The sequence below is a fragment of the Budorcas taxicolor genome, chromosome 2 (genome assembly GCF_023091745.1).
Source record: "Budorcas taxicolor isolate Tak-1 chromosome 2, Takin1.1, whole genome shotgun sequence".
Lineage (NCBI taxonomy): Eukaryota > Metazoa > Chordata > Mammalia > Artiodactyla > Bovidae > Budorcas > Budorcas taxicolor.
Window position 1 is genome coordinate 8,596,003 of NC_068911.1, and position 25,308 is coordinate 8,621,310.

Genomic DNA, 25,308 nt, shown 5'->3' on the forward strand with positions numbered 1-25,308 from the left:
CGCCGCAGCCGCCTCGCGCCCGGTCCCGCGGTCGCAGCTCGAGTCGCAGCCTCCGCGCCCGTCGCCTCGAGCCGCTCACGTCTCGTGTGGGTCGGTCCCTCCAGCACACGGGCTCCAGCCGCGCCGCAGCCGCCCTCCGAGCCCTCCAGGCCGTCCCGGATCATCCTCGTCCGGCCCGACCCAGCCCGTGAAGATGGTGGACCGCGAGCAACTGGTGCAGAAAGCCCGGCTGGCGGAGCAGGCGGAGCGCTACGACGACATGGCCGCTGCCATGAAGAACGTGAGTTTCCCCTCCCCTCCCCTCCCCCTCCGCCTCGCCCCAGCCCCTTCGCGGACGCGGGCCTTCGCGGGCTCTGCCCGGGGACTAGTCGCCCGTCGGCGACTGCAGGTCTGGATGCCCCTGAGGGGGCCGGGGAGGGTCCCGAGAACGCTGAGGACCAGGTGTGTGACGCGGCCTCTCCCCGAGCGTCCCCTAGGGCCGGCGGCCCGGCCGCCTCGGCCCTCCCCGCGCGCCCAGGCTGGGGCGGGGTCTTTTCGGGGCTGGTCTCGGGAGCGGGGTCTCCGGCCGCCGCGCCTTCGGGTCGGCTTGGGGACCTGAGCGGGGGGCAGTGCGCATCCTTTGTGCCCCACTTCCCCCTCCTCCCACAGCCTGGGCGTGTGGGGGCGGGGGACCGCATGGATGCGGTTCCTCTTTTCTCCCTGATGTCTGGGCGGCGCCTTTCCCATTCACTCAGCAGGTCTCCGGGTTTTCTAATACTCCCCCCCCCGCCCACCCACCCCACTCCCCAAATGTTCCCACTACCTTCTGCAGACAGATCCTTTAGAACCTCCTCGAGAAAAAATGTAGGGTCTCCTGAAAATCTGGACTCAATGGTGCAAAATCGAAACCTCCATGCTCACGTTTTTCTTAACAAAAGGCTCCCCTCTCTCCATTCCCCAAAGCAAGCCCTCTTCTTGCCTTTAGGAAGGGGGGCACGTTTGTCTCGCTAGCGTTTTCATTGATTGTTCTCAATATGTCATCTCCATTTTTTTTCTTACTGTGCTCGTATTGAAAGGGTAGGTATTGTCTCTAAAATAAAGGTTGTGAATTTAGCCGACTGGTTCAATTTGTGACATATGCTGTTTCTTTTTTAAATACAGGCACACATCTGTTGAAATTCCTTTTAAGTTGAAAAAAATATTCTCTCTGATCGGATATTGCAAACAAAGCGGTGGTGGGAGGCAGTATCAAGTCATTCCAGAAGATTCTGCATTTGTCATATTGCAGAGAGCCTAGACTGGGTGGAGGCTGGGGAGGAGTTATTTTAAAGGGGAAAAAGTCTTTTTTTTTTTTTTTTTTAATTTGTTTTGTTAGACACATCTGAAGCTTAAAAAAAAAAAAAGCTAGCGCATCCTCAATGCTGATGAAAAGAGAATACTGATCTCCAGCTGTCGCATTTTGCAGATTCCTGCCTGTATTGCACCACTTTGTCAGTAATGCTACATTTATCTGATGGGCGGTCAACCAGTTTGATATTAGAGGGGGACATATTGAGCATTACTAAATGGAATATATATATCTAATGATTTCAGTCTCACTATTTTAATATCTAACTTCCTGCCTTATGTAACAAAGGTTTTAAAATGCATCTCCAGTGTGCAGCGGATACAGGAGTGTACCTTGCACATGAAACCTCTTTAATGAAGTGGTATAGGCATTACAGATTAATTAATTCTCGAATAACTCTACTGGTTCACAGGAGATGACAAGGCTGATGCCTTTACATTTAAACCAGCTACATTAGCAGAGAAGATTTTCATCTCATTAAGGAAGAGGATTGGTTCTGAAATTGGGAGTACTGCTGTATTAATATACTGTCACAGTCGCTGTCTTTATAAGGCGCAAATGATAAGTTGCACTTCAGTGGATATCTATATCTTTAGTTCACGTTATTTAGACTTTTCTCATTTTTCCCTATTTCTAGTTTCACAGGAAAGCGAGTGACCTCGCACCTATATCCATAGCAACCCAGTGATGTCACACACAATGACACAGAGGCTGCAATGCACCTCAGGGCTGGTAGGGAGTATGCAAATGGCATTTGTCCAGGGTAATGCAGAAATTAGCAGATAAGCCAGGTGGAATTGAGCACTTACTCTTCTGCCAGAAGAGAATTGGTCCCCCAAAGAAGAATGTCCTTTATCCTGACGCAGGCATGCCAGGGATCTCTGGATATGCCTGTTCACCTTTCCTATTGCCAATTTTCTTGAAAGTTTATAAGATACAGTCATGTTTTTAAACATTCATCTCAATAATAACCTTGGGCATTGAAGGACTAGAGATGGAAAATTTTAAAACAAGAATATGTTTTATACTCATAGTGTAGGGGTATATGTGGGTTTATTGCAGATTATTAATTTGGCAAGTTTTAATAGAAACCTTAAAAAAGATTATGACTTCCTACTGGGACATTTTCAGTAAACGTTAGGGAATGAGAATCTGCTACAGACACCAGCTTGAGATTTGGAAAGCTTCTCTTGCTATGCTTATGCTCCTTAATGGAGTATGGAGGAAGGAAAACAGTTTTATAAAATAAAGCAGACCTTTTTCCAAGCAAATCTGTTCACTGTGATTTTGAGGAATTGGTCTTACGTCTGACCTTCCTTTTCTCATCTGTAAAATGGGTCAACACCTACTTGAAACAGTTGTGAGGATTAAATAAAAAATGTAGATGCTTTAAAAAGGTAACTAAGCCTTGTTTCTTTAAAGTCACCACAGAATTTGGAAAATACAGGAAGATAGAAAATACTCAGTCTTACCACTAAAGTGAGTTCTAAGGTTGAACTCATCCAGATGCTAGAGTGGTGAAATTTATTCCTATCTAGTGAAGGTACCCTAGTAATAAACAGGACCTGTGATAGTTATAGGTGTGCAACCAAGATAGAAATAATATGTATTTTGAAAAAGAGGAAAGAAGGAAGTTTAGTCTTTTAAGACAGACGTGTAGGCTTGTATCTAAAAAGAGGCGAACACCTAGATATTTCCTACTTGTTAGACAATACTGACTTGTCCTTTGGATTTTAACAGCCTCTTGAGCTACTGGTATTTGCCTTGGGAGGGGCTGGGGAGAAAAGGTTCTAGGCAACTAATGTTGAAGTTACTGGGATAAACATTTTATGGTGTGTTGGTGGCAGAGGGGCATTAGTGGCAAAAGTCTATCCTAATTATGTAAAAATGCCTTCCTAGCAGAATCTATATACTTAAAAAAAATTTTTTTTAACTATGTTAAATATTCTGTTTTTTTCTACTAGCTCTTCCAGGAGGCTAGATCAATAGCCATTATCACTAATGGAGTAATGACACCTCTGTAGACTCTTTGTGGAGTTCTGCCAGCCATTATTATAATCGAAATCATGTGGCTTCAATTGTTCTCTTTGGAGTGGAAGAATACAGATAACAGTTGGCTTTTTGTGTTCACCTTCCCGATAACTTAAATGACTACTAAGTGCCTCTTCTAATTATTTAAACAATTTCATATGGGTTTTTTTTAATCGAGATAAAAGATGTTGCTCAATGTGCATCTTCATTACAGTTCATTAGATTAACTGCAGACCCTGGGAGGATTTCATCTTCTGGTACTTGGAGGAAGCCTTATTTATTTATTAAACCAAACTCTAGTTAAATTACCAAAAAGAGTGGAGAAAATGATTTGAATCTTTTTTGTTGAGGTAACAGTCACAGGGCATAAACTAACCCTTTTCAAGTGTACTATTCAGTAGCACTCTAGAAAAGGGAAAAATGATATTTTTAAAAAGTGACCATGGTTGGCCATAGCTGGCTGGATTTCAGCACATGATTACTGATTCAGGAATGTGTCAGTAATGAAGTACTCTCAGCCAGTGGTAATCAGTATCCCTTTGTCTTTGTTTTCTAACATCTGAACCTTTTCAGCCTAAACTGAAAAAAAAAGGAGGGGGGACTTCTTTTGGCTTGGTTTGTATTTCCATTTAAAAAGTTCCAGAGCTTAAAAACTGTGATGCTCATCCAAATAAGAACAGTTTACCTGAAATCTGAGCAAACTATTATTAACTATTTGGAGATTATAGAAGTTATGCTGGTGTTCTTATGATCACTCATTTTCCACCCCAAGGCTGACTGACTTTGTTAGACACACTTGCCCTGCTGTGTGGCGGCAGTTCCTGCAGTGTTGAGTCAGGAGCTGTTCACGCATGGGCTTCTCATAAATAAGATGCTAAATATATTGTTTTGGTGCTTCTGAGCGGCCAGGAGCAATGTTTTGCCTCTGGTATGATCAGCCCTAACACTTTTATCTGGTAGGGCATCTGATTACTTCTGTATTCCTCCCAGATTCCATGAGATGAGGAAGAAAAGTAGGCAAAGGCCTTATATACGTTTAATAGAGAAAAAAGTCGTATATAAGCCATTGTCTTCTCTTTTGTCTTCTTTTCTAAGCTGTTTTTGTTAGACGCAACAACTGTGATTATGGGGCACCCATTGACTTTCTAGGTTATAAAGTCTACCAACAAGCTGCCTTATGGCCTTTGCTCTCATAACCATTTTTCTGTTGTCCTCCCCAAATTCCCTTTGAGGTATTAGTTTTGATTTAGTATGAAGCCCTGTTATCTTTCTTTAGATTGGCACTTGCAGAGATCCTTGAATTTTTGATTTTACTAATTTAGGGGGAAAAAATAGTTACAGGAAGAGCAATCAACAAAAATTCCCAAAGGAGAGGTTTAATTTTAAATAAATGGTTACATTGGATTGGTTCCATGATTTTGCAGAAACAATAAAAATCTGTAAATCTTTTAAGACTAGTCCTTTTCTTTCGCTCTTTTGAAAGAACTGAATAAGTCTAAACCAAATTTTTGTCAGCATATTACTTAGAAGAGTGTCCCAGGAGGTAGATTTTTCCTTTATCTACGTTGAACACTGTTAATGGGGTGCATAGCTTTAGTTGGGTTGTGAATAGGTAGGTAGAAATGAGAGTGTTCTTACATATAAGACATAAAAAAAATTGCAAGTAAACTCACTGGTCTTAATCTTTGTAGCAATGTCTTATTTTTGGAGAGGTGTAAAGCCGGACTTGGTGAGCAGGATCCAGGTGTAGTGTCAGCTTTTCCCTCCTGAAAGTTCTGTTACTAGAAGGGGGGTGCCAGAGCTGGGAGTATGGCAGTGACGACAGTGGGCAGCTGAACGTGGAATGACGGTAGCGCTGGAGGAATCCCCTCCCCTCCTCCCCATGGCCGAGTGTGAAGAGCAGCTGTGGCGGTGTGAGAAGTGAGAGAAGGCTAAGAGGTAACAGGAGGAATGCTTTGAAAAACAGGTTTGTTTTGAAGAGAGATCATTTCAAACCTCTTGAGCTTTCTGAAAGGAGTTACTAATATGACACTTAAGCTGCCATATTCAGTTAACCAAGATCTAGGGGAAAAGTTGCCTATGAGCGAGGTACTTAAGGGATGTCAAAATCAGCTTAAAAGTTTTCGACTGATGGTTGTAATCCGTGCCATTCAGTTTAGCACAGTGCTCCTTTTGTGCAGGTCTAATGTGAAGTAGCGAATGAGTGTGTCTTTGCAGCAGAGGCCTGGCATGGAAACCTGCAAACCAATCCCACACTCCCGCCAGGATATTCATTCTTACCTGAGGGCCTGTCTGGCATGGCTAGACCCACGGTTAGATGTTCTTTTCAAATCATACTCTGTGCTGCACGTTTGACTCATCTCTGGACTCTCTCACTACATCTGTGTAATAAAAACAGACGTTGAGTTCAGACCCTGGATTTTTTATTTTTTTTAAGTAGGTTGAAAATGACCCAATCCATGAGGATGAGGAGCATTAACCAGGATAGGATAAGAACAGCAGAATAGCATTCTGAGACAAGGAAAGCTGGATGAGTATGTCCAGCTTGAATTTGGGCATGCTGTGATCTAAGGGAGTCTGGTTGTTGGAAGGCTGTCACCATTGAAACTGACAACTGATGACAAAATATCTGGCCTTTAGGACACTAGAAAATTTTTTGGGGGGGATGACAAGTATCACCATAATCCATATGCCAGGGATATTCCCATCATGTCATTCTACAGGGTTTTGTACCTTGAATTTTTCCCTTGATGTTAATCAGTATTTTAATAGCTGAACAGACCTGCAGATGTGTCATAATTTTAAGTATTTTTTGCTTAGCATTTAAGCTGTTTCCAAATTTATAGATATTGCATGAGTATCTTTGTGGATAAAGCTTTCAACACAGATTGCATATTAGGACAGAGACCCAAAAGTGGAATTGTTGCAAGAACAGCTGAGAATTTTTAAGGAACTTGAAACCGTCACCAGTAGTGGTATTTATCTCAAAAGTTTTGGAAGATGTAATTGTTGAGCTAGATATTACGTACACATGGTTCAAAGGTCAAGGATATTCTGTTGCCCTTTTGGCTCCAAAAAGAAAAAATAAGGTTGAAATGGGAAAGCTGAACTGCTAGCTTATGTGCTCCAAGCCTCCCTTTTGCTGCTTTAGTGAGGATGGATGGAATGAGTGCCTTTAAAAAGGAAATTGAAAAAATAAAAACTAGTATGGGAACTTTATATGCAAAATAAAGATAAATAGCATGATATAACCCCATATAACCAATTTCACCATTTGTCAGCATATTGGCCAGTCATCCATCTGTATACTTCACTATTCTCTGGTTCCCTTGGTATTTACCATCTTGCATGATGGCTTTTTATCGACCTAAAATTACCCCTTATTTCCCGCAAATGTTCCAGTTACTGGCAAGATCGCTTTACATTCAAATTTGGCAACCTCAGAGTGTAGTTTCTTGCTTAAAGCATTTAATCCAGATGGCAGATGAAGTTTTTCCTAGATTTTCAGAGGAGTGTTTCTCTTCGGTTGACATCCAAAGCACTGCTTCCCATCAGCCTTTGCTCGTGAGGAGGAGAAAAAGACTAGATGGCTCTTGAGTGGGTGGAGGAAAGAGGATGCTGTGGCTGTAGGTTTACAGAAGGGTTCTCTCATTACAGGACTTCTTTTCTATTGCCTTTATTGGAAAGGGTTCAAGAGAGGCTGATACCTTTTCTCAGTTGTGACTGTTATCACCAATTTGATTGTTGTTTAGCCCCTAAGTTGTGTCCAACTCTTTGGCAACCCCCTGCACCGTAGCCCGTCAGGCTCCTCTGTCCACGGGATTTCCCAGGCAAGAATACTGGAGTGGGTTGCCATGCCCTCCTGCAGAGGATCTTCCCTACCCAGGGATCAAACCCCGAGTCTCCTGCATTATAAGCAGGCGGGTTGTTTCCTGAGCCACCAGGGAAGTCCCACCAGTTCGATAGGAGCGCTAAAACCCAGTTGATTTGTTAAGAACGATGTGGGGAAACAAGTTTTGCTTTTGTTCCATCTCATTGCTTGCCAAGCATCTTTTTAAAAATCACTTTTGCCTTAAAGTCAGCATACTACTGATTGTATGTGTGAATAAGTAAAAGTAGGTAGGGAGATAGTATGCACTGGAGAAGGCAGTGGCCCCCCACTGCAGTGCTCTTGCCTGGAAAATCCCACATACGGAGGAGCCTGGGAAGCTGCGGTCCATGGGGTAGCTGAGGGTCAGACACGACTGAGCGACTTCACTTTCACTTTTCACTTTCATGCATTGAAGAAGGAAATGGCAACCCACTCCAGTGTTCTTGCCTGGAGAATCCCAGGGGCCGGGGAGCCTGGTGGGCTGCTGTCTATGGGGTCGCACAGAGTTGGACACGACTGAAGCGACTTAGCAGCAGCAGCAGAAAGTATACACACTAGCCGTCTGGGCCCAGACATCCCGAATTTGAATCCGTGCTCAGAAGTATGGAGTTGACCAATTTAGTGACATCAGTAATAATGGGTGAGTATACTGCCTTTTTATTTTTTACCATTTGAAAGTTGTGCAGAAAAAGGCTAGATTTTTGGAACTAGACTCATTTATTGAGGAAGGAAAAACAAGATGGTAAAAACTTCAAGCAGCTGTAGTAACAAAGTGAAGTTTAAAACTTGCATAAAATACATTTCTATTGGTATTACTTATTTAAAATTATGTCTAGCATATAGATTCCCCAAAACAGATACTGTCACTCGTTCTTGCTTTGGATTTATGGCACTCTTGCATTTTGGTCAGGTTATTCTCTTCCTAATCTGGCTGGCTGTATATACACATAATAAACTTTTTAATAGACTGATTAAGACCAGTTTTTTAGCAAGTGTTGATATCTGTTGTGAAAATCACATCAGTACTATAATTTGTTACGGCATAGCATTACCCTGAAATGTTGGTGCGTTAAACTAAGCATCTGGTCCGCAGTATAAAACCTAGTGTACTTTTCGGTATGACTTTTTTCACATCTGTTCTGTAGATTTCTGCACTGACTATGATCTTTTTGAGAAGACAAAAATATTTTAAGTTACACAGTCTTAGATAAAAATATTCCAATATAATTGAACATTTGCTATCACTTTGGCTGTATTTTTCCCCATTTAATTTCACAACAGTTTTATAAAAGTGATGGTCCCATTTTATAGGCGTAAGTGTTTAATATGCTTAAGTCTTGAGTTTAAAGTTTTGTTTTTTTTTCTCTGAATCTCAGCCTCTTTAAAAGGCTTTTTAGTTTTCAAAAAGGAGTCATAGGGTGTATATATGGAGACTGATGATCTTTAAGCTGTTGTCTCAATGACCTGTTTTCATTAATTTTTAGTCAGTGTTCCACTGTTTGCAGAAGCTTTGAAATTCTTTCAAACTGTTGTATATTTAATACTTTTCCATTTAGTTGTCCCTGAGACGGTTGTTGCTTAGTCTAGATTTTAAATACAGAACGGACTTCTTTAGGACATCACTAAGATAAATGTGAGTGTATTTATCATAAATAAATGTGAGCCCTAAGACTGCATATGAGTGTAACCTGGTTTCTTTTAGAAAATATTTGGTCCCATGATCTTGGTATGTTTTAAGTATCATTTACCAAAGGAGAACTTGTAATTTTTAGCACAAGGAGATAAGTATCATGGTTTTGCCATTGGAATCTTACAGGTATTGCCCAGAAGTAAAGTATGCCACTTAGGCTGAATGGAAGAGTATCCCTCACTTGAAAGAAATGGGAGGAAGCTGTGACTTTTTTGTTCATCAAAAGTAATACTATCTTATGTGGAATTCACAAGCAGGAGTGTGGAAACATGTTGGTTTGTGTTTTTTTTGGAAACATATTTCGAGGGGATTTCAGTGAAGATCAAAGGAAGAAAAGGATGTTAACTTGAATGCTTTGTAGATGCTCAGTGAACTGCCAGAAGTGGACTGATCCAGAAATCACCCAGGGGAGATAGAGCTGTGAGAGGGGGGATTACTGAACCTCAGTGGGTGGGAATATCCAACTGGGAGGGCAACTGAAGTCAGCCTGGGTGTCAGGGAACGGTTCTTGGAAATGATAGCAGAGGTAGGGGTGTGGGGATGGGCATGGTGGGGGTGTGGAGGGGAGAAGGCTGGAGGCAGGAGTGTCCAGGCAGAAGGCGGGGCATTGTTCAGGTTCAGAATGTACAGACAGCTGAATCTGCTGCGTGACTCACGCCCTCACTCTTGGTTGCCCTGAGAGAATGTTAGGAAATGAGTCCAGAGTGGGGCAGTTCACAAAGGGCCTTACAGAGTTTGGATTTTTCTTAGGCTATGGACAGTCATTGAAGGATTTTTGGCAGAAAGGGATCCTCATCCCAGTTTTGGTTTGTTGAGAGCCGTGGCAGCAGTGTGGAAATTGAATAGGAGGAGAGTGGGGCAAGACTGATAAATAATCACAGGGCATAGTCGCAAAGGATGAGGACCAGGGCAGGGACGGTGAGGGCGGATAGGAGAGAGAATTTGATGGCTGGAGATAGAAGGAGAAATGATGGAGATGAAGTCAGTTGCTGTCATGCTGTATTTAAGGAAACATTTAAGAGTGTTCAAGAGCAAACTTTAAGTAGAGACATCATGGCTACACGTTAACTCAGGAAAAGCCCTTAGAAGAGTGCATGGCACAGGTTAAACTCTCAGAGTTACTTATTACTCCTCCATTAAGGAAACAAATTACTTAGGAACCACTAATGACCAGACTACTCTCAGACCTAGAGAATGTAATATCCCCTGCCCTCATAGAACTGACAGTCTAGTGGGAATCTCCTATGAATCCATGCCAGTTAAAACCAGGCACAATAAGGTCATCCAGGCAGAATGGAGAGTCAGAGTCAAAATGTGAACCCTAGGGAACCACACTTCTGTGGTGCCTGGAACAGGATGTAAGAGGAAGACAGGAGAACACAGGACATGTGAAGTAGGAAGACAGTTGGAACAGTAATAATGGGCTGAGGAGTGAATGAAAGGTGGAGAAATGGTAACAAGTTAGACTTGTTTCCAGAAACTTGGTGTTGCAGGAAGTAGGAGATGTAATTCAAAGGGATCATTTACTTACTGTAAACCTGAGCTTGGACTACATGTTAATGGGCAAGTGCAGGAAAGAGGGGCCCAGCCTGAGGTTTAAAAAAAGCCTTAATTCCTAGTGACTACAGTCTGGCTTTTTTTGTTGGTCTCTCTTCATCCTGTCCTCTCCCCTCTGTTTTGGGTGTAAGAGTAGAAAGCAGGCTGGGTGGTTGTATTGATTGAGGATTTAGGGCTGGCGCAGCAGCAGGACGAGGCATAGGAAAGTTGATATTCATGCAGAAATAATTTAATTTGATGGATCTGCCTTACAAGGAGGAAATGAAGCCTAAAGGGAAGGGGCTGAAAGAAAAAGGAGAGTGTTCAAGAGCAAATCTAATTGGTGGGAGTGAGGCCTGGTAATATTAGAGGATAGGAGTTTGATTTTCTATTTATTTTTGGCTGTGCCACATGGGCTTGCAGGATCTCAGTTCTCTGACAGGGACTGAAACCCAGGCCAGGGCAGTGAAAGCTCTGAGTCCTAATCACTGGACCGCCAGTGGACTCCCAGGAGTTTGATTTCAGCGGTGGTGGTTGTTGGGGGGTGGGTAACTTAGGAGTCTGGGACTAACATATACACACTACTATATATACAATAGACAACCAACAAGGACCTAGTCTACAGCACAGGGAACTCAGTATTATGTAACAACCTCTATGGGGAAAGAATCCGAAAAGGATGGATATGTGTATATGTACAACGGGATCACTTTGCTGTGCACTTGCAACTAACACTGCTGCTGCTGAGTCGCATCAGGTGTGTCCGACTCTGCGCGACCCCAGAGACAGCAGCCCACCAGTCTCCCCCTCCCTGGGATTCTCCAGGCAAGAACACTGGAGTGGGTTGCCATGCTCCCCTCCATATACACGCTGCTGCTGCTGCTAAGTCACTTCGGTCGTGTCCGACTCTGCGTGACCCCACAGACAGCAGCCCACCAGTCTCCCCCTCCCTGGGATTCTCCAGGCAAGAACACTGGAGTGGGTTGCCATTTCCTTCTCCAGTGCATGAAAGTGAAAAGTGAAAGTGAAGTCGCTCAGTCATGTCTGACTCTTCGCAACCCCTATGGACTGCAGCCTACCAGGCTCCTCCATCCATGGGACTTTCCAGGCCAGAGTACTGGAGTGGGGTGCCATTGCCTTCTCCGGCAACTAACACAACATGGTAAATTAATGAAAATCCAATATAAAGTAATTTTTAAAATGAATGATTGTGAATGAGGTCAAAGGTGTGGTTTGAAGATAAGTTGTCGGAATTGATGAGATCAAAGCGAACTGTTGTTTATAATTAATTTGAGGGAATAGCCTTGATAAGGAAGTCGGCCAGAGGTCTGGACACAAGTCAACAATCCCAAAGAAAGGGAACATGACATCAATTCCAGAAGAAATCTGAGAAGCAAAGAAAAGGCAAGAAAGAGGAGATGATTGTGAGGGAGTCAATATGGGCTTGTATGTATAAAAACCTGTTAAGCTAATTTTGATTGAGCTAATTTTTAGAATAGGGTTATTTGACTGCTAGCCAAGGGTGTGCTGGAGCATAGCATATCTGTTTCCTGACGTGTGGGGTTAAATGGCATGCTGTGGAGCTTTGGCTTATGTCCCAGTTGTTGAAAAGTGAGATCGGACTGGAGCAATGGGTGGAATCTGGGCTAATGAAGTGGCCTTATTTTTGCTTCAAGTCCTGTACCTTGACGCTAAAGTTCAACTGTTCTTGTATTTGGTGCTGGTGGCACCTAACAATAACCAGTTTAATACTAAGTTTTTGTTTGTATCAAACTACGAGAGACAAATGTTTGTCTCAGTTCTGTGGACTGGCCAGGTAGTTGGGGTCTGTTGGAGGCTCCTTTGGGGCCAGATGAACTATGAAGAGGCTGAGGCCTCTGCACATGGTCTCTCGTCTCCGGGTGAACCACGCTTCCTTGGCCTGGTTCCCGGCAGCGAGCCCCGATTCACAAGCACTTTTCGGGCCTTTGCTTGCCTCATACTTGGTAATGCTCCGCTGACCAAATCGCATGATCAAGTTCAGATGATAGAGGTGAAGTACATGCTTGTTCTTGATGGAAGGAGCCTCAAAGTCATACTTAAAAGGAAGGGGCTATACACAGAGAGTTGGGCTTCCCTGGTGGCTCAGACGATGAATCCATCTGCAGTCTGGCAGCCCTGGGTTTGATCCCTAGGGTGGGAAGATCCACTGGAACAGGGCATGGCAACCCACTCCAGTATTCTTGCCTGGAGAATCCCCATGGACAGAGGAGCCTGGCGGGCTGCAGCCCATGGGGTCGCAAAGAGTCGGACACGACAGAGCAGCTAAGCGCGCGCACACATACAGAGTTGGAAGGAGTTCTGTGGGCCATTCATGCAATTAGTCTGGGCTGGATACATCCTGTGACATTCATGTCACCTAGCAAACATTGGGAAGTGACTAGGTACTGTGGTGATTGATTGATGAGTGCAGTGTGCTCCCTGCTCTTAAGGACTTTAGTCTTTTGAGGCGGAAACAAGGTACAGGGTTACACCCTGAGGCAGGAGAAATAAGCAGTGTAACAAGTGCATGGTGAAACTTACTAACACAGTAAACGTAATTGGTTCTGCCTGCGAGTTTTTCAGGCTTCAGGAAGTAAGTGCGGTATTTGAATTAGGGCTTAAAGGATGACTTACAGAAAATCTTTCTTCATGAGTTCTGGAAGTGCTTTTTGGGCGGTAGGGAAACCATGAGGGCAGAGGAGTATGTAGCGTGAGGAAGACTGTGGGACCTGGGTCTGGGTGTTGGTGACTCGGAGCAGGGTTTTTTCTACCTTGGCGCTGTTAACACTTGGATATCTCTTTTGTGTATCCCTAGGAGTGGAATGGGGAGAAGGCGATGGCGTACTCTTGCCTGGAAAACCCCATGGATGGAGGAGCCTGGTGGGCTGCAGTCCGTGGGGTCTCGAAGAGTCGGACACAACTGAGCGACTTCCCTTTCACTTTTCACTTTCATGCATTGGAGAAGGAAATGGCAACCCACTCCAGTGTTCTTGCCTGGAGAATCCCAGGGACGCGGAGCCTGGTGGGCTGCCGTCTATGGGGTCGCACAGAGTCGGACTCGACTGAAGCGACTTAGCAGCCGCAGGAGGGGAATGCCTGAGCCATGTGGTAACTCAGCATTCTGAGGAACGTTCACCTGCAGTTCTTCACCTGGAGAAAGACTCGTGTGGGTCCCATGCAGTACTGAGTCTTTGAGGGTTAGGGCTGCTAGGGAGAGTATTTTACAAGAAGCTCCTCCTTGGTTAAGAACTGATCATATAGTGGAAAGCATATGAGATTTTAAGCCATGAGACTTAGGTTCCACTCTTTGGCTCTGAGCCTTAATTTTCTACTCTTTAAAATGGAAATAACAATACTGAATCACAAAGAGCTATCTGGAGGACCAAAGAGGAATTATAATTTTGGTCAAAGAACTCATTTCTGATACTACAAAAGTTATTTAGAAAAATACGGAATATATGAGTATTTATTAAAAGAAATATCTTTTAAACAAAGAGTCAGGATTTAAGAATGAAACCCTGGAAGTATTCTATTAAACTCAGAATGAAACGAAGATGCACATTATAGCATTCATAATACTGTCCTTGTTTCTGCAGCAGATATCCTTGCACAAATATCAAATATCAGTGGTATTTGGGAATCATAAGATTAGGTAGTGAATAAACTGGGAAAATATTAGAATTAAATTAGTAACTAATTCAATGAAACGGGGCTGAAAATCTGTGGTATATATACTGCTGTATATCAGTCCTAATCTGTGTAAAGATATAATGAAAGATTTTTATGCAACTAAGTTTATTTTTAAAGGTATTCTTGGTAGAAGTGAGGTGGTGAGTGCAAAGCAGCAGATGTGGGCTTGAGTTAGTAATTTACTACATTAGTAAACTTGCTTATATAAAACTGTTGGCTTTAAGTTTTTTTTTTTTAAACCTGGTTCGAAAAAGTTTGGTGGATGTGATTAACTGAGTAAATTATGGAGAGGTTTTGTTTGAGTAGGTACTACTGGTAGCAGGTCAAAAATTCAACCTTATCAACCTTGACTGCCTCTCAGCCACTCTGTTTTCAGTGATACAGAAATATCTAGAAACGTTTCTAGAGATACAGTGAGAATATACAAATACTTTTAAAATGACTACCAAGAATTCCCTTGTATGGATGTTCATAAACCAGACTCCCATTGACCACCATTTAGGTGGCTCCAGAGTTTAACTGTTAGAAATGACACAGTGAATCCATTTCTAGAAATGGAATGGCAGAGTCAGAAGGTTTTTTAGTATTTAATTTTGATAGTTGTTCCAAATTGCCCTCCCTGAAGTTTGTACTAATCTATGATATCCACCAATGGATGGTAGTAGTGCCTGTTTATCCACACCGTCAGCCTTCACAGTCAGTCATCAAAGTATTTAAGTTTTGCCAGTCTGATTGGAGAAAACATTTATAAAATGAATGACTTTGGGTTTTACATATATATAACTATATATATAATTTTTTCCTTTTTTACAATTCCTTTTGCTCACTTTTCTATTACCGATTGGTTTTAAATTCCTTTTAGCAAGTGGCTGAGGTTTTTCTGTTTTTTTGTTTTTGTTTTTGTCTTTGGTCCACACTGTGCAGCTTGTGGAATCTTAGTTGGATCAAACCTGGGCCCTTGTCAGTAAAAGCATGGAGTCCTAACCACTGAACTGCCAGGGGAATTCCCAGCAGTAGCATGTCTTAAAGTACATCTTTTTTACTGAAGTATAGTTAATTTACAGTTTTGTGTTTCAAGAGTAGAGCAGAGTGATCAGTTTTATATATACATGTGTGTATATTTTTCAGATTCTTTTCCATTACAGGTTATTATAAGATATGAGTATAGTTCCCTGTGCTGTGCAGTAGGTTCTTGTTATTTAAAAATTACTTTATTGTTAAAAGTTGCTAGCCATCAGTCTGACAAAACAGGGCTGCCCCAAACCATCAGTCTCCACAAGCCGCAGTACTGTGAAGTACAGTAAAACAAGGTGTTGCCTGTGTTGGAGAAACTAGTTCTTTCTCTGGTACATGGCAGGGTTTGCATCATCAGAGACTCGGGATTTGAAACCGGAGGACTTGAGTTCTAGTTCTTTCTCTGATACACGGCAGAGTTAGCATCATCAGAGACTCGGGATTTGAAACCGGGGGACTTGAGTTCTAGTTCTTTCTCTGGTACACGGCAGGGTTTACATCATCAGAGACTTGGGATCTGAAACCAGAGGACTTGAGTTCGTGTCCCTGCCCTGCTGTTTGTTAGTGGACTGATTTTGAGGGGAAAGTCTATTCATTGCTCTGCAGCACACCTGTTGAGTATAAGGTCCACCACATCGGGGCAATTGCGAGAACACGGTACCTGACAGCTGTCAGAAAGGCCAGGTTCTCCAGCAGCTCTCCTCGTCGCTGAGGCCTTGAGCTCAGCCCTGAGTGTGCCAGGGAAGTTCCCTGACTCTTCTGGGACGTTCCTCTCCTGGAATGTTCCCCTGCAGCACAATTTTTATCCAGGATCATTGCTGCTGCCTTTTAAAAGCCTAACGAATGAGTTTCCCAGGCAGACTCTGGCTGCCTTGAGAGTGTCTCTGTGACTGGTGATCTAACGTGAGTACATTTGTGCTTCTTCCTCATGAACTAGCACCTTGAGGGCATCTCACAGGTGTTCTGTCTTTGGCACAGGGAGGGATGATGTGACGCACGCTAGGTGCCTGGTGAATGCCGGGTGACTTATCTGGTAAGCAGTGGCCTGTAACTGTGTTTTTCTTGTCATCAGACCTTATGTGACATGTTATCAAATTTCCCAGAATGAATAGGTATTGACGTCCCTAAGGCTCCTTCCCTGTTCAGTGGTTTGCCAGGACTCGGCATATAGAGCCATACTTTTTTTTTTTAAATTTAATTATTTATTTATTTGGCTGTGTCTGGTCTTAGTTGAGGCACGCAGGATCTTTGGTCATGCAGGATCTTTACTTGTGGTGCACAGATTCTCTAGTTGTGGCGAACCGGCTTAGTTGCTCCGTAGCGTGTGGCATCTTAGTTCCCCAGCTAGGGTTTGAACCCAAGTCCCCTGTATTGCAGGGCAGATTCTTAACCACTGGACTGCCAGGGAAGTCCCAGAGCCATACTCTTGGCTATGATTTATTACAATGGAAGGATGCAAAGCTAAAGCAGCAAAGAGAAAAGGTCCTTGGGGTGAAGAGCAGAGTAAGCCAGGTCTCAGAGTCTTCTCTCTCTGGAGACTGAGGTGGACTGTGTGTGTGAAATGTCTACTGGTAAGGAAGCTCATTAGAGACTCAGTTCCCAGAGGTCTTAACTGAGGCGTGTTTGCAGAGCACTTTGTGCCTCACACATACCAAATTCAAGACTTCTGGAAGGAACACATTGTTTGGACAAACTTTTTAGGGCCAATGGGCCATTCTTAATCGGGGGTAGTGGGAACCCTTCCAGAATCCTAGTTCTCAAATGCTAGCCAAGGGTCAGCTTCGCAAGCAGGCCTTTCTAAAGATAGCAATCTCAAGCCTGTTGTGTTAACTCTTCTTTTGCACACACTGTACTTTAAATTGAAGGCGTCTTGTCCGGATATGCACGACATGAAATTCAGATAGTTTACAAAATTTTTTAATTTGATATTTAGTAGGCCATCTCTGGGCTTCCCTCATAGCTCAGTCGGTAAAGAATCTGCCTGCAATACAGGAGACTGGGGTTCGATTCCTGGGTTGGGAAGATCCCCTGGAGAAGGAAATGGCGATCCACTCCAGTATTCTTGCCCGGAAAATCCCGCAGACAGGGGAGCCTAGCGGGCTACAGCCCACGGGGTCGCAAGAGTCGGACATGACTTAGCGACTAAACCACCAGATCCTCTAGACTATATGGTTAACTGTATGCAAGCAGAGCAGTGGCGCATTTCCTTGCAGTGGGTTATTCTGCTGTGTGCTCAGAATATTGATAACATGGACACCAGTGCTCATCTTGTACCTTCTCGTGTTTTTCTTTTATTTCTGGTGTAGCGTGTTCAGTTTCCCTTTTCAAAGCCTCTTGGCCCTTTGAGGTAATAGCACTCCAAGCACAGGAGGACCAAAAATGCTTGAGGGGCCAAATGTGACACCCGGTGTCTGCTAATATATATATATGTTTTTAATAGACAATTTTTTAAAGCAGTTTTGGGGTCACAGAGAAAGGCACAGAGGTCCCATATGCCCCCTGCCCCCTCAAGAGTTGCTAATCTTAGGGGGAAAAGGTTTCTCCCCTCATAAACTGTTAGGGGAAAACAGTTGATACTAATTAATATCTGGATACCTTAGCTGCTGGGATTTGGGGCATTCTGATTCTACTGTTGGTGAGAATAACAGATTTTTCTAACCTTTCTGCTAAAAGCTGTCTTGAACTCACTGAAAGAAATTTGAACTTGGGTTGGTATCATAGGAGTTGAGAAGAGAAACCTTAATCTTATTTTTAAACAGAATGTAAAACTGGAGAATTTGCAAACTGCCCACGTTTTCCAGTAGCCATGACAGTACGTTTGGGAAACCACATAGGCCCGTGGTCTGTTTAGAAACAGTTCAGTGGCCGTTTTGAAAAACACTGCCTTCTTTCCAAATGATACACATCTCACACCCCTCCCACACTGAATACTCATTCTATCTTGGTTAAACCTTTTTAGGACACTATGTGAATAATTTTTTTGATCTTAAAAGTTATCTTGACTTTTGAAACTAGTATGGTTGGGATCTCTATTTTAATTAAAAACCACAGATTACCTCTCATACAAGTCATTTTAATCTTAAGGATTAAAAAAAAAACCTGATTTAAGGTTTTTAGAGACATCTTAGTGCCTTTGAGCAGACTTTTTTTTTAAGTGTTAAAGGTTTTCCCCTCTAACTTAGTTTTGCAGTAGCAGAGAAAACATCTGGGTATGTTCCAAATGTGGTTGAGTTACTGTATCTAAAGGTGATGTTGGCATTTCATAATCTTCATGTTCGAGTTTGTCTGAGGCAACTGGACAAACGTTGCATAAGTGCAAATGGCCAGCTCTGGTCTCCGCAGCCCCGCAGCAAAAGACTTAACGGTATAGAGAACTGGTGAGGTCACTGGGACTTTAAATAGTTGCTGGCTCTTGAAATAAATATGGCATGATTTAGGGGGAAGGCCTGAAGGCGACCCCAGTGGCCTTAGGCACTGGGGCTTCTTGCATGGGAGACATTTGTCAGGTTACACGAGCGAGCGGCAGCTAGTCTTCAGTATCTGCACATTCAGTGACTATGGGTGGGTGGCCTGTGGTGTGCAGGGCTCAGGCCTACAGAGGCCGCAGCCTGTTGGAAAGCCAGTCTAGGGAGTTATTCCAGGCTATGTGATACTAAAGTTCATGGAAAGGAAGTGATATAAGGGAGCTAAGGACTGGAGAACCACCTGGAGCAGACAAGTGAGACTTGATTCGGGAAGACAGCCTGGATGATGCAAGAAATGCAGAGGCATCCTACACGGAGAGTTAAAGTGCAGGACATTGTCCCTGGGGGCGCCGTGGCTAGGACACCGCACTTTCACTGCTGAGGTTCCGAAACCTCGTCCCCCAGCGTGCATCTGTTTCCCCTCGGCCACCTCTGCTAGAGCTATTTGTGCTTCACATTAGGGTGGGGAATCAGTAACACGTAATAAAAAGGTAACATACAAAAACCCTAAGTTTAGAAGGTAGTTGAGTATGTAGTATTGGCCAGATGTGAGAATTAGTAAGCAAACATATAAACCTCTAAGTCTGGTTTACATTCTTCATATCTGGCAGTAATAGAACATTACGTGGATGCTGTAATCTACACGGTGAACAGAGAGTAGCCAGTTTAACTGCAGGTGGGAGGAGTGGAGTGGGCAGGATTTCACAGAAGATAGAACCTGGTTCTTGTGTATTTTCCAGGCAGGAACACCGGTAAATGCTCTAGGCAGAGGGAGAACAAAGCAGAAGTTGCTTGCAATTAATAGGTTACTACTTGAGCGCAGGCACCTGAGAGGATGAAGGAAGGGAAACATCTCTGTTGAAAATCTGAGGAGAGAGCTCATGGTCTGGGCTTTCTGATACTGCCAGTGACTGTGTAGGTACCGGTTTGGATGTGGTAGTCAACCAAACAAGTAAAAATGTGACCTCAGAAGAGGGAGGAAAAAGAGGGAAGAGCAATAAGAGCCTAAAGTGTACGGCTCTGACATCACAGAAATCAGGTAATATCACTTAAGAAAAAGTAGTTTCAGTCATTTGATCTAATTTCTTTATTACATGCAGTTGTTCGGTAGTCATAGAAACATGCAACATAGGTGTGCTGTCGCTTTTGTTTGCTCAAGGCTCTTGGTGTTTGAGACGGCGGAGACCCTTTAGAAATGCACGGTTGAAAGGAGCATTAATTCCTGTTGGCCACCTCAGCTCAGAAGTGCTTTGCTCCTCTCTTCATCTTGTTGCTAATTGTATCCAAACACTAAAACATGTGTTCCCCAAGTTGCTAATATCTCAGTGATCAGTCAGCCCCTTGCCTGGAATTTATATCTTCCTAAGAGCAGAGAAAGCTTGTGTTTCTCAAAGTCAACTTGACGGTGACGCTCTTTTCTCACCGAGTATGCAAGATACCCTCACCCAAAAGAGATGGGACTCATGTTTGCCGGACAGGGCAAGAGTAGGAGGAAGCTGTCATTCTGGTTTCTGTTTCAAACAAACAAACTGATGAGGTATAAAAGGCACCTCTAATTAAAATCCCTGGCATTGGTGTGTATGTAATGCTGCTCAAGAGAACTGTTGATGTTTGTAACTTAGGTCAAAATTTGGCTTTTCTTCTAAGTGTTAGACTTGATAGTTCTTTCCGGAAACAGCTGAGCACGTGTGTCCTCCTCTAGGGAGGAGGCAGGGGGTTCGTGCACCATTGAGCCAGCTGCGGTTTCTCCCCTTCTTGCTGCTGATTCCCTCTCCATCTCCCGCCCATGTACTCACACAGTGTGTTGATGACTTTAATCAGCTGATCCGTCTCTGTGTTTTAGTAGCATTAAAGATAGGATTAGCCCAACTTGCCATCACCTGTGCCATAACAGCTCGCTCTTCTTTCCTCTTCAATAGGTGACAGAGCTGAATGAGCCACTGTCCAATGAAGAAAGAAACCTTCTCTCTGTGGCCTACAAGAATGTAGTCGGGGCACGCCGTTCTTCCTGGAGGGTTATCAGTAGCATCGAGCAGAAGACATCTGCCGACGGTAACGAGAAGAAAATAGAGATGGTCCGTGCTTACCGTGAAAAAATAGAGAAGGAGTTGGAGGCCGTATGTCAGGATGTGCTGAGCCTGCTGGATAACTACCTGATCAAGAATTGCAGCGAGACCCAGTATGAGAGCAAAGTGTTTTACCTGAAGATGAAAGGGGACTATTACCGCTACCTGGCCGAGGTCGCCACCGGCGAGAAGAGGGCGACCGTCGTGGAGTCGTCTGAGAAGGCCTACAGCGAAGCCCACGAGATCAGCAAGGAGCACATGCAGCCCACTCACCCCATTAGATTAGGCCTGGCCCTTAACTACTCCGTCTTCTACTACGAGATCCAGAACGCCCCGGAGCAAGCCTGCCACTTGGCCAAGACCGCCTTCGACGACGCCATCGCCGAGCTCGACACCCTCAACGAGGACTCCTACAAGGACTCCACGCTGATCATGCAGCTGCTCCGTGACAACCTCACGCTCTGGACGAGCGACCAGCAAGACGACGACGGCGGCGAAGGCAACAATTAAGGCCCCCAGGTGGACTGGCAGCGCACGCTGATGCTACTACTGCAGTCTTTATTTTTTTCCCATGAGTCGGGGGTCGGGTGGGGGAGGGAAAGGGAGGGATGACCTTCCTAGGGAGAAACCCACGACCTGTCCTGTCTTTGATCGCCTCTTTTGACATTTTTGCCAAAATACCACTAGTGGAAAGTCAGGCTAGCTGTGCTGGTTTTGGAATAGCAGCCTCACACTGGCATATGGACTGTTCTGTAGATTAATGCAAGTGGGGCTGTCTTTAATTTAACTTATTGCTAGAAAATAGGGTTTTAAGATGAAAAGAAAAAACGGAATGGCCCTCATTCAATAAGTTCTGTGGTTCCAGTAAGGATTTTTATGTACATATGCTCTCGTCTTTTAAGTTTTGGGTACTTCCTAGCTCATCTGTTTTAGCTGTGCATTTTGTTTTTCAGGGTGTACTCTTAGCAGACATGGAATATTAAATCCCAAGCTGATGGAACGTAAGGTCTGTTTATGGTTTAGGCCATGCCAGTTTTCAGATTAGTTGACAGTATTAACACTAAATTGCAGTTTACAGTATTTCTACATTACAGCCATATGTTAACATCAAGCCATTGATTGTGTGTTTTTCTTTATTTTGGCTCTTACATCTTTGTTCAGCCTTATCCAGGTCGGTTTTGCTGTTCTCTGTCTCCTAGGCCAACAGGCTTGCCTGAGGAGAATCAGAACTACTTGTTAGATTTTGGTTAATAGGTGCTTGGCAGGTGGCTGTGGGATTTTTGTCCTTCTTTCTTCTTAAATCTACCACAACAAACGATTAATCACTTTAATAGAAATATTGAACACCACAAAACTAGAGAAAATTCAGGTCTGTATGTCATTTATCGTGCTGATATTTCAGAGAAGTGCTGGGTTTTTTCAGTTGCCACAGCTTCCTCGGGTGGCACTGCCAACTGTCTCCTCTCTTGGGTCTTCCTCATTGTACCTCGTGCCCACAGCATGCGCATGGACGGGTTGAAAAGCTGTTGGGTTGTAGAAGCTGGCGGTCATTTTGAGAAGGTTCGTGGTGCAGTGTGTGGAAATTCAGGTGCTAGGAGCTTACTGGTAGAAAAATCCTGAAGGAAGAGCTCTCTCCATGAACATTCTGTCCAGTTTTGGGAACCTCGTGTATCTGTTTTTCCTCCGTTAAAACACTCCTTCCCCCAAAGAATTGTAGGAAAATAAAATAGCATCATTATCAGATAATAAATTCTTAACTCCTATTTGACCACAATTTTTTCTTTTTTTTTTCTCCTTTTAATGAAAATGTAGAAGTTGAAAATTGGATTATGCCATCTTTGCACATTTTAGAATTGATGGAAACCACCATACTCTTTCCGCAAGTTTGTTTCCATCAGCCTTAGGTCCTTCGTTCTCATTTCGGATAAGTCTTTCTGAAAACACGACCTGTTGCATGTGCGTTTAGGCTTTTTTACAAGTGATAGCATGAACTGCCGAGATAGGTAACAACACCAGGTTTGTTTGTTTCTTTGTTTTATTTAGGCAGGCAGAGGAATGAGTCATAATTGAGGAAAAACCTGACAGTTGCTTTTGTTAAAACCAAAATGGAGCTTCCAGTTGTGAGATGCACACAGTGACCAGGATCCAGGTGACAGTGAAGATAGAAGAGTGGCGATGCCCTGCCACGTGGCACAGGCTGCCCAGCATGACTTTCCTTAGAAGGCCCCCTCCATGTGCGCAAGAGCGAGTCCCAGTTAACTGAGCCTACCAGAAGAACTAAGAGAAGAGAGCTTTAGAGCTTCTGCGCCCTAGCAGGGGCCTAAGGTCAATGCCATGGATGGGAAGAGATTGGGGGTGGGGAGGGGGGAGGCAGGTGGGACTTCCCTTAATTTTATCTTCATGTCCAGTGAGCAGTGTTGTGTCCTTCCCTTGTGGCATTTGGAAATGATTTACTGGAATTACAAAACCTATTTTTCTTTTAAATTTCAGCTTTGGCTCTGGCTGCTTTTTAGAATAATGCAAGATAAAAACCACATCTGAGGGCTAAAAAAAAAATGAAGAGGGAATGGGAGACTTGATATTTAAGCAGCTTGAATGGTTCCTTTTCTTTTCTTTATTTTTAAAGAAATGCACTTGCCTATGATACTGTCTCTCCAGTGAAATGATTACTCCTCCATTACTCTATTGATACAATATTGTGCATGCTAGTGTTGTATTTCTATACAGTAGCTTGAAATTTATTAACTTATACTGTAGGTGTTATGTATTCCTATGACAAAAAAAAATTAAGTCTTCAAATTTTTTAAAGTTTTTTAATTTAATTTTTCCTTTTGGGGGTAAAGTTTGCTCTACCAAATAGTGATCGTAACAAATTGATCTGTTTTGGATGTTGCTATAGTGACATGCAGTTACACATTTTGTTTTTTGGGGGGGGGAGCAAAAGAAACACCAGTGTTAGCTTAATCTTAATGTCTGGTGTTTGTCATGGTGAAATTATAACTATTACGGTGTAGGAGAACACCGAATATGTTCTCTGAATGAGCCTTTGTGCTTTTTGTCATGTTATGCAGTGAACTATTTTTAAGGTCTAATCAGTGGTTATTTTTTTCCAACTCCGTGTTTCTCTAAGGAATTCTTTCACACACGGACCATTCTTAGCAGTTTTCCTCAGTGATGGAATATCATGAATGTGAGTCATTATGTAGCTGTCGTACATTGAGCAAATAAACTTACAGATCTGATGTCAGTGCTGCCTGGTTTTATTTTAATGAGTTGAAATTTTCCTTTGCTTTTGAAGGTTTGATTGGACCTGGTGTTTTTTCCCCCCTTCACCACTCAAAGAAGGCGGTTGGATGTGGGGAGGGGCGAAACACTGTATATTGGAAAGTGCCTATGTCTGGGAATCAAACCTGGGTTTACTGACCTTGAATAAGGATCGCACATTTTGGGGCTCCATCGTTTCTTGTAGGAATTGAACCCTAAGTTTGAATCATGGCTCCTTTTGATTCTTGGGTAAATGACTATTAAACTTCCAAGCCCTGGGGGTGGGGAATGTAGGTCTCAATGAAAACTGGGTCACATGCCTGGCTTGAGATTTCTGTTAGGTGCCCATCGGATATCTCATTATGCCTTGCATGAGATGGGTTTCTACACTTTAAAATCTTCACGTAGTGTCTTGGGTGGTATTTTTTTGTTTGGTTTGGGGTTTTTTTGGTCAAGTCACATGGCACGTGATATCTTTGTTCCCTGGCCAGGGATTGAGCCTGCGTGCCCCACGCCGCCTCCCTACAGTGGAAGCGTGGTGTCCTAGCAGCTGGACTGCCAGGGAAGTCTTTTCTGAGGAGGTCAGCAGCCTGAGTTGACTTGAGCTGGGCACTCAGCGACCTGCCATTGCTGACAGTGGCTGTCAGGACAAGCTCAAGGCGCAAGTTGTACCCCCAGACGTGTGGGGTATTCTGCCCTCACCAGCTCTGAGGAGGGATTGTCTACAGGAGGAAACACCAGGGCAAAGGCTTTCCTCCCCTGCCAGTGTGGATATGCTCTAGCAAGGCAGGGAGGGGGCTGCATTGGTTCATGGCAGTGGAAGAGGACAGCTTTTCAATTTTTTGAGAAATTTTAATCACGTTTTACGAGCCATGCTGTGTGACTAGGTTCCTGCCATGTTAACTGAATTCACCTGATTTGGCTCATTGTTCCTCAGGACCGCCCTGAGAGGCTACTGCAAATAGAGCTGTGGACACAGAAGTGACCTTTGTGCCTAAGGTCCCACAGCTCACATGACCCATGTGCTTCTGCTCAACTGGGAGATGAAACTGAGCAGCAGCCAGCACCCAGCATGCACTGACCAAGCAAGACCTCCATATGTGGGAGTCACTAGGGTAGAGACAGACATGTCTTGCCAACAGAGGAATAGGAATACAGGCAAGATGAGAACAGGCTCACCAAGGCTCTTGAGAAAGAAAGGTAGCTCCTGAAAGGTGTTAGTATTGAGTTGGCAACAAAGTTCATTCAGGGTTTTCCTTAAGACGCTATGGGAAACCCAGAATGAACAAATCCACCCTTGATCCTTTGGTGTAACATCCCATTGTGAAGGGGAT

At 43.7% G+C, this 25,308-nt stretch overlaps 1 protein-coding gene across 1 annotated transcript; it reads left to right on the forward strand.

Moving 5' to 3' along the window:
- Positions 1–23,957, forward strand: YWHAG (tyrosine 3-monooxygenase/tryptophan 5-monooxygenase activation protein gamma). Its single transcript, XM_052655453.1, has 2 exons — positions 1–280; positions 20,564–23,957. The coding sequence occupies exons 1-2, from the start codon at positions 194–196 to the stop codon at positions 21,218–21,220; spliced, it is 744 nt and encodes a 247-aa protein (XP_052511413.1). The 5' UTR covers positions 1–193; the 3' UTR covers positions 21,221–23,957.
- The last annotated feature ends 1,351 nt before the right edge of the window (positions 23,958–25,308 follow it).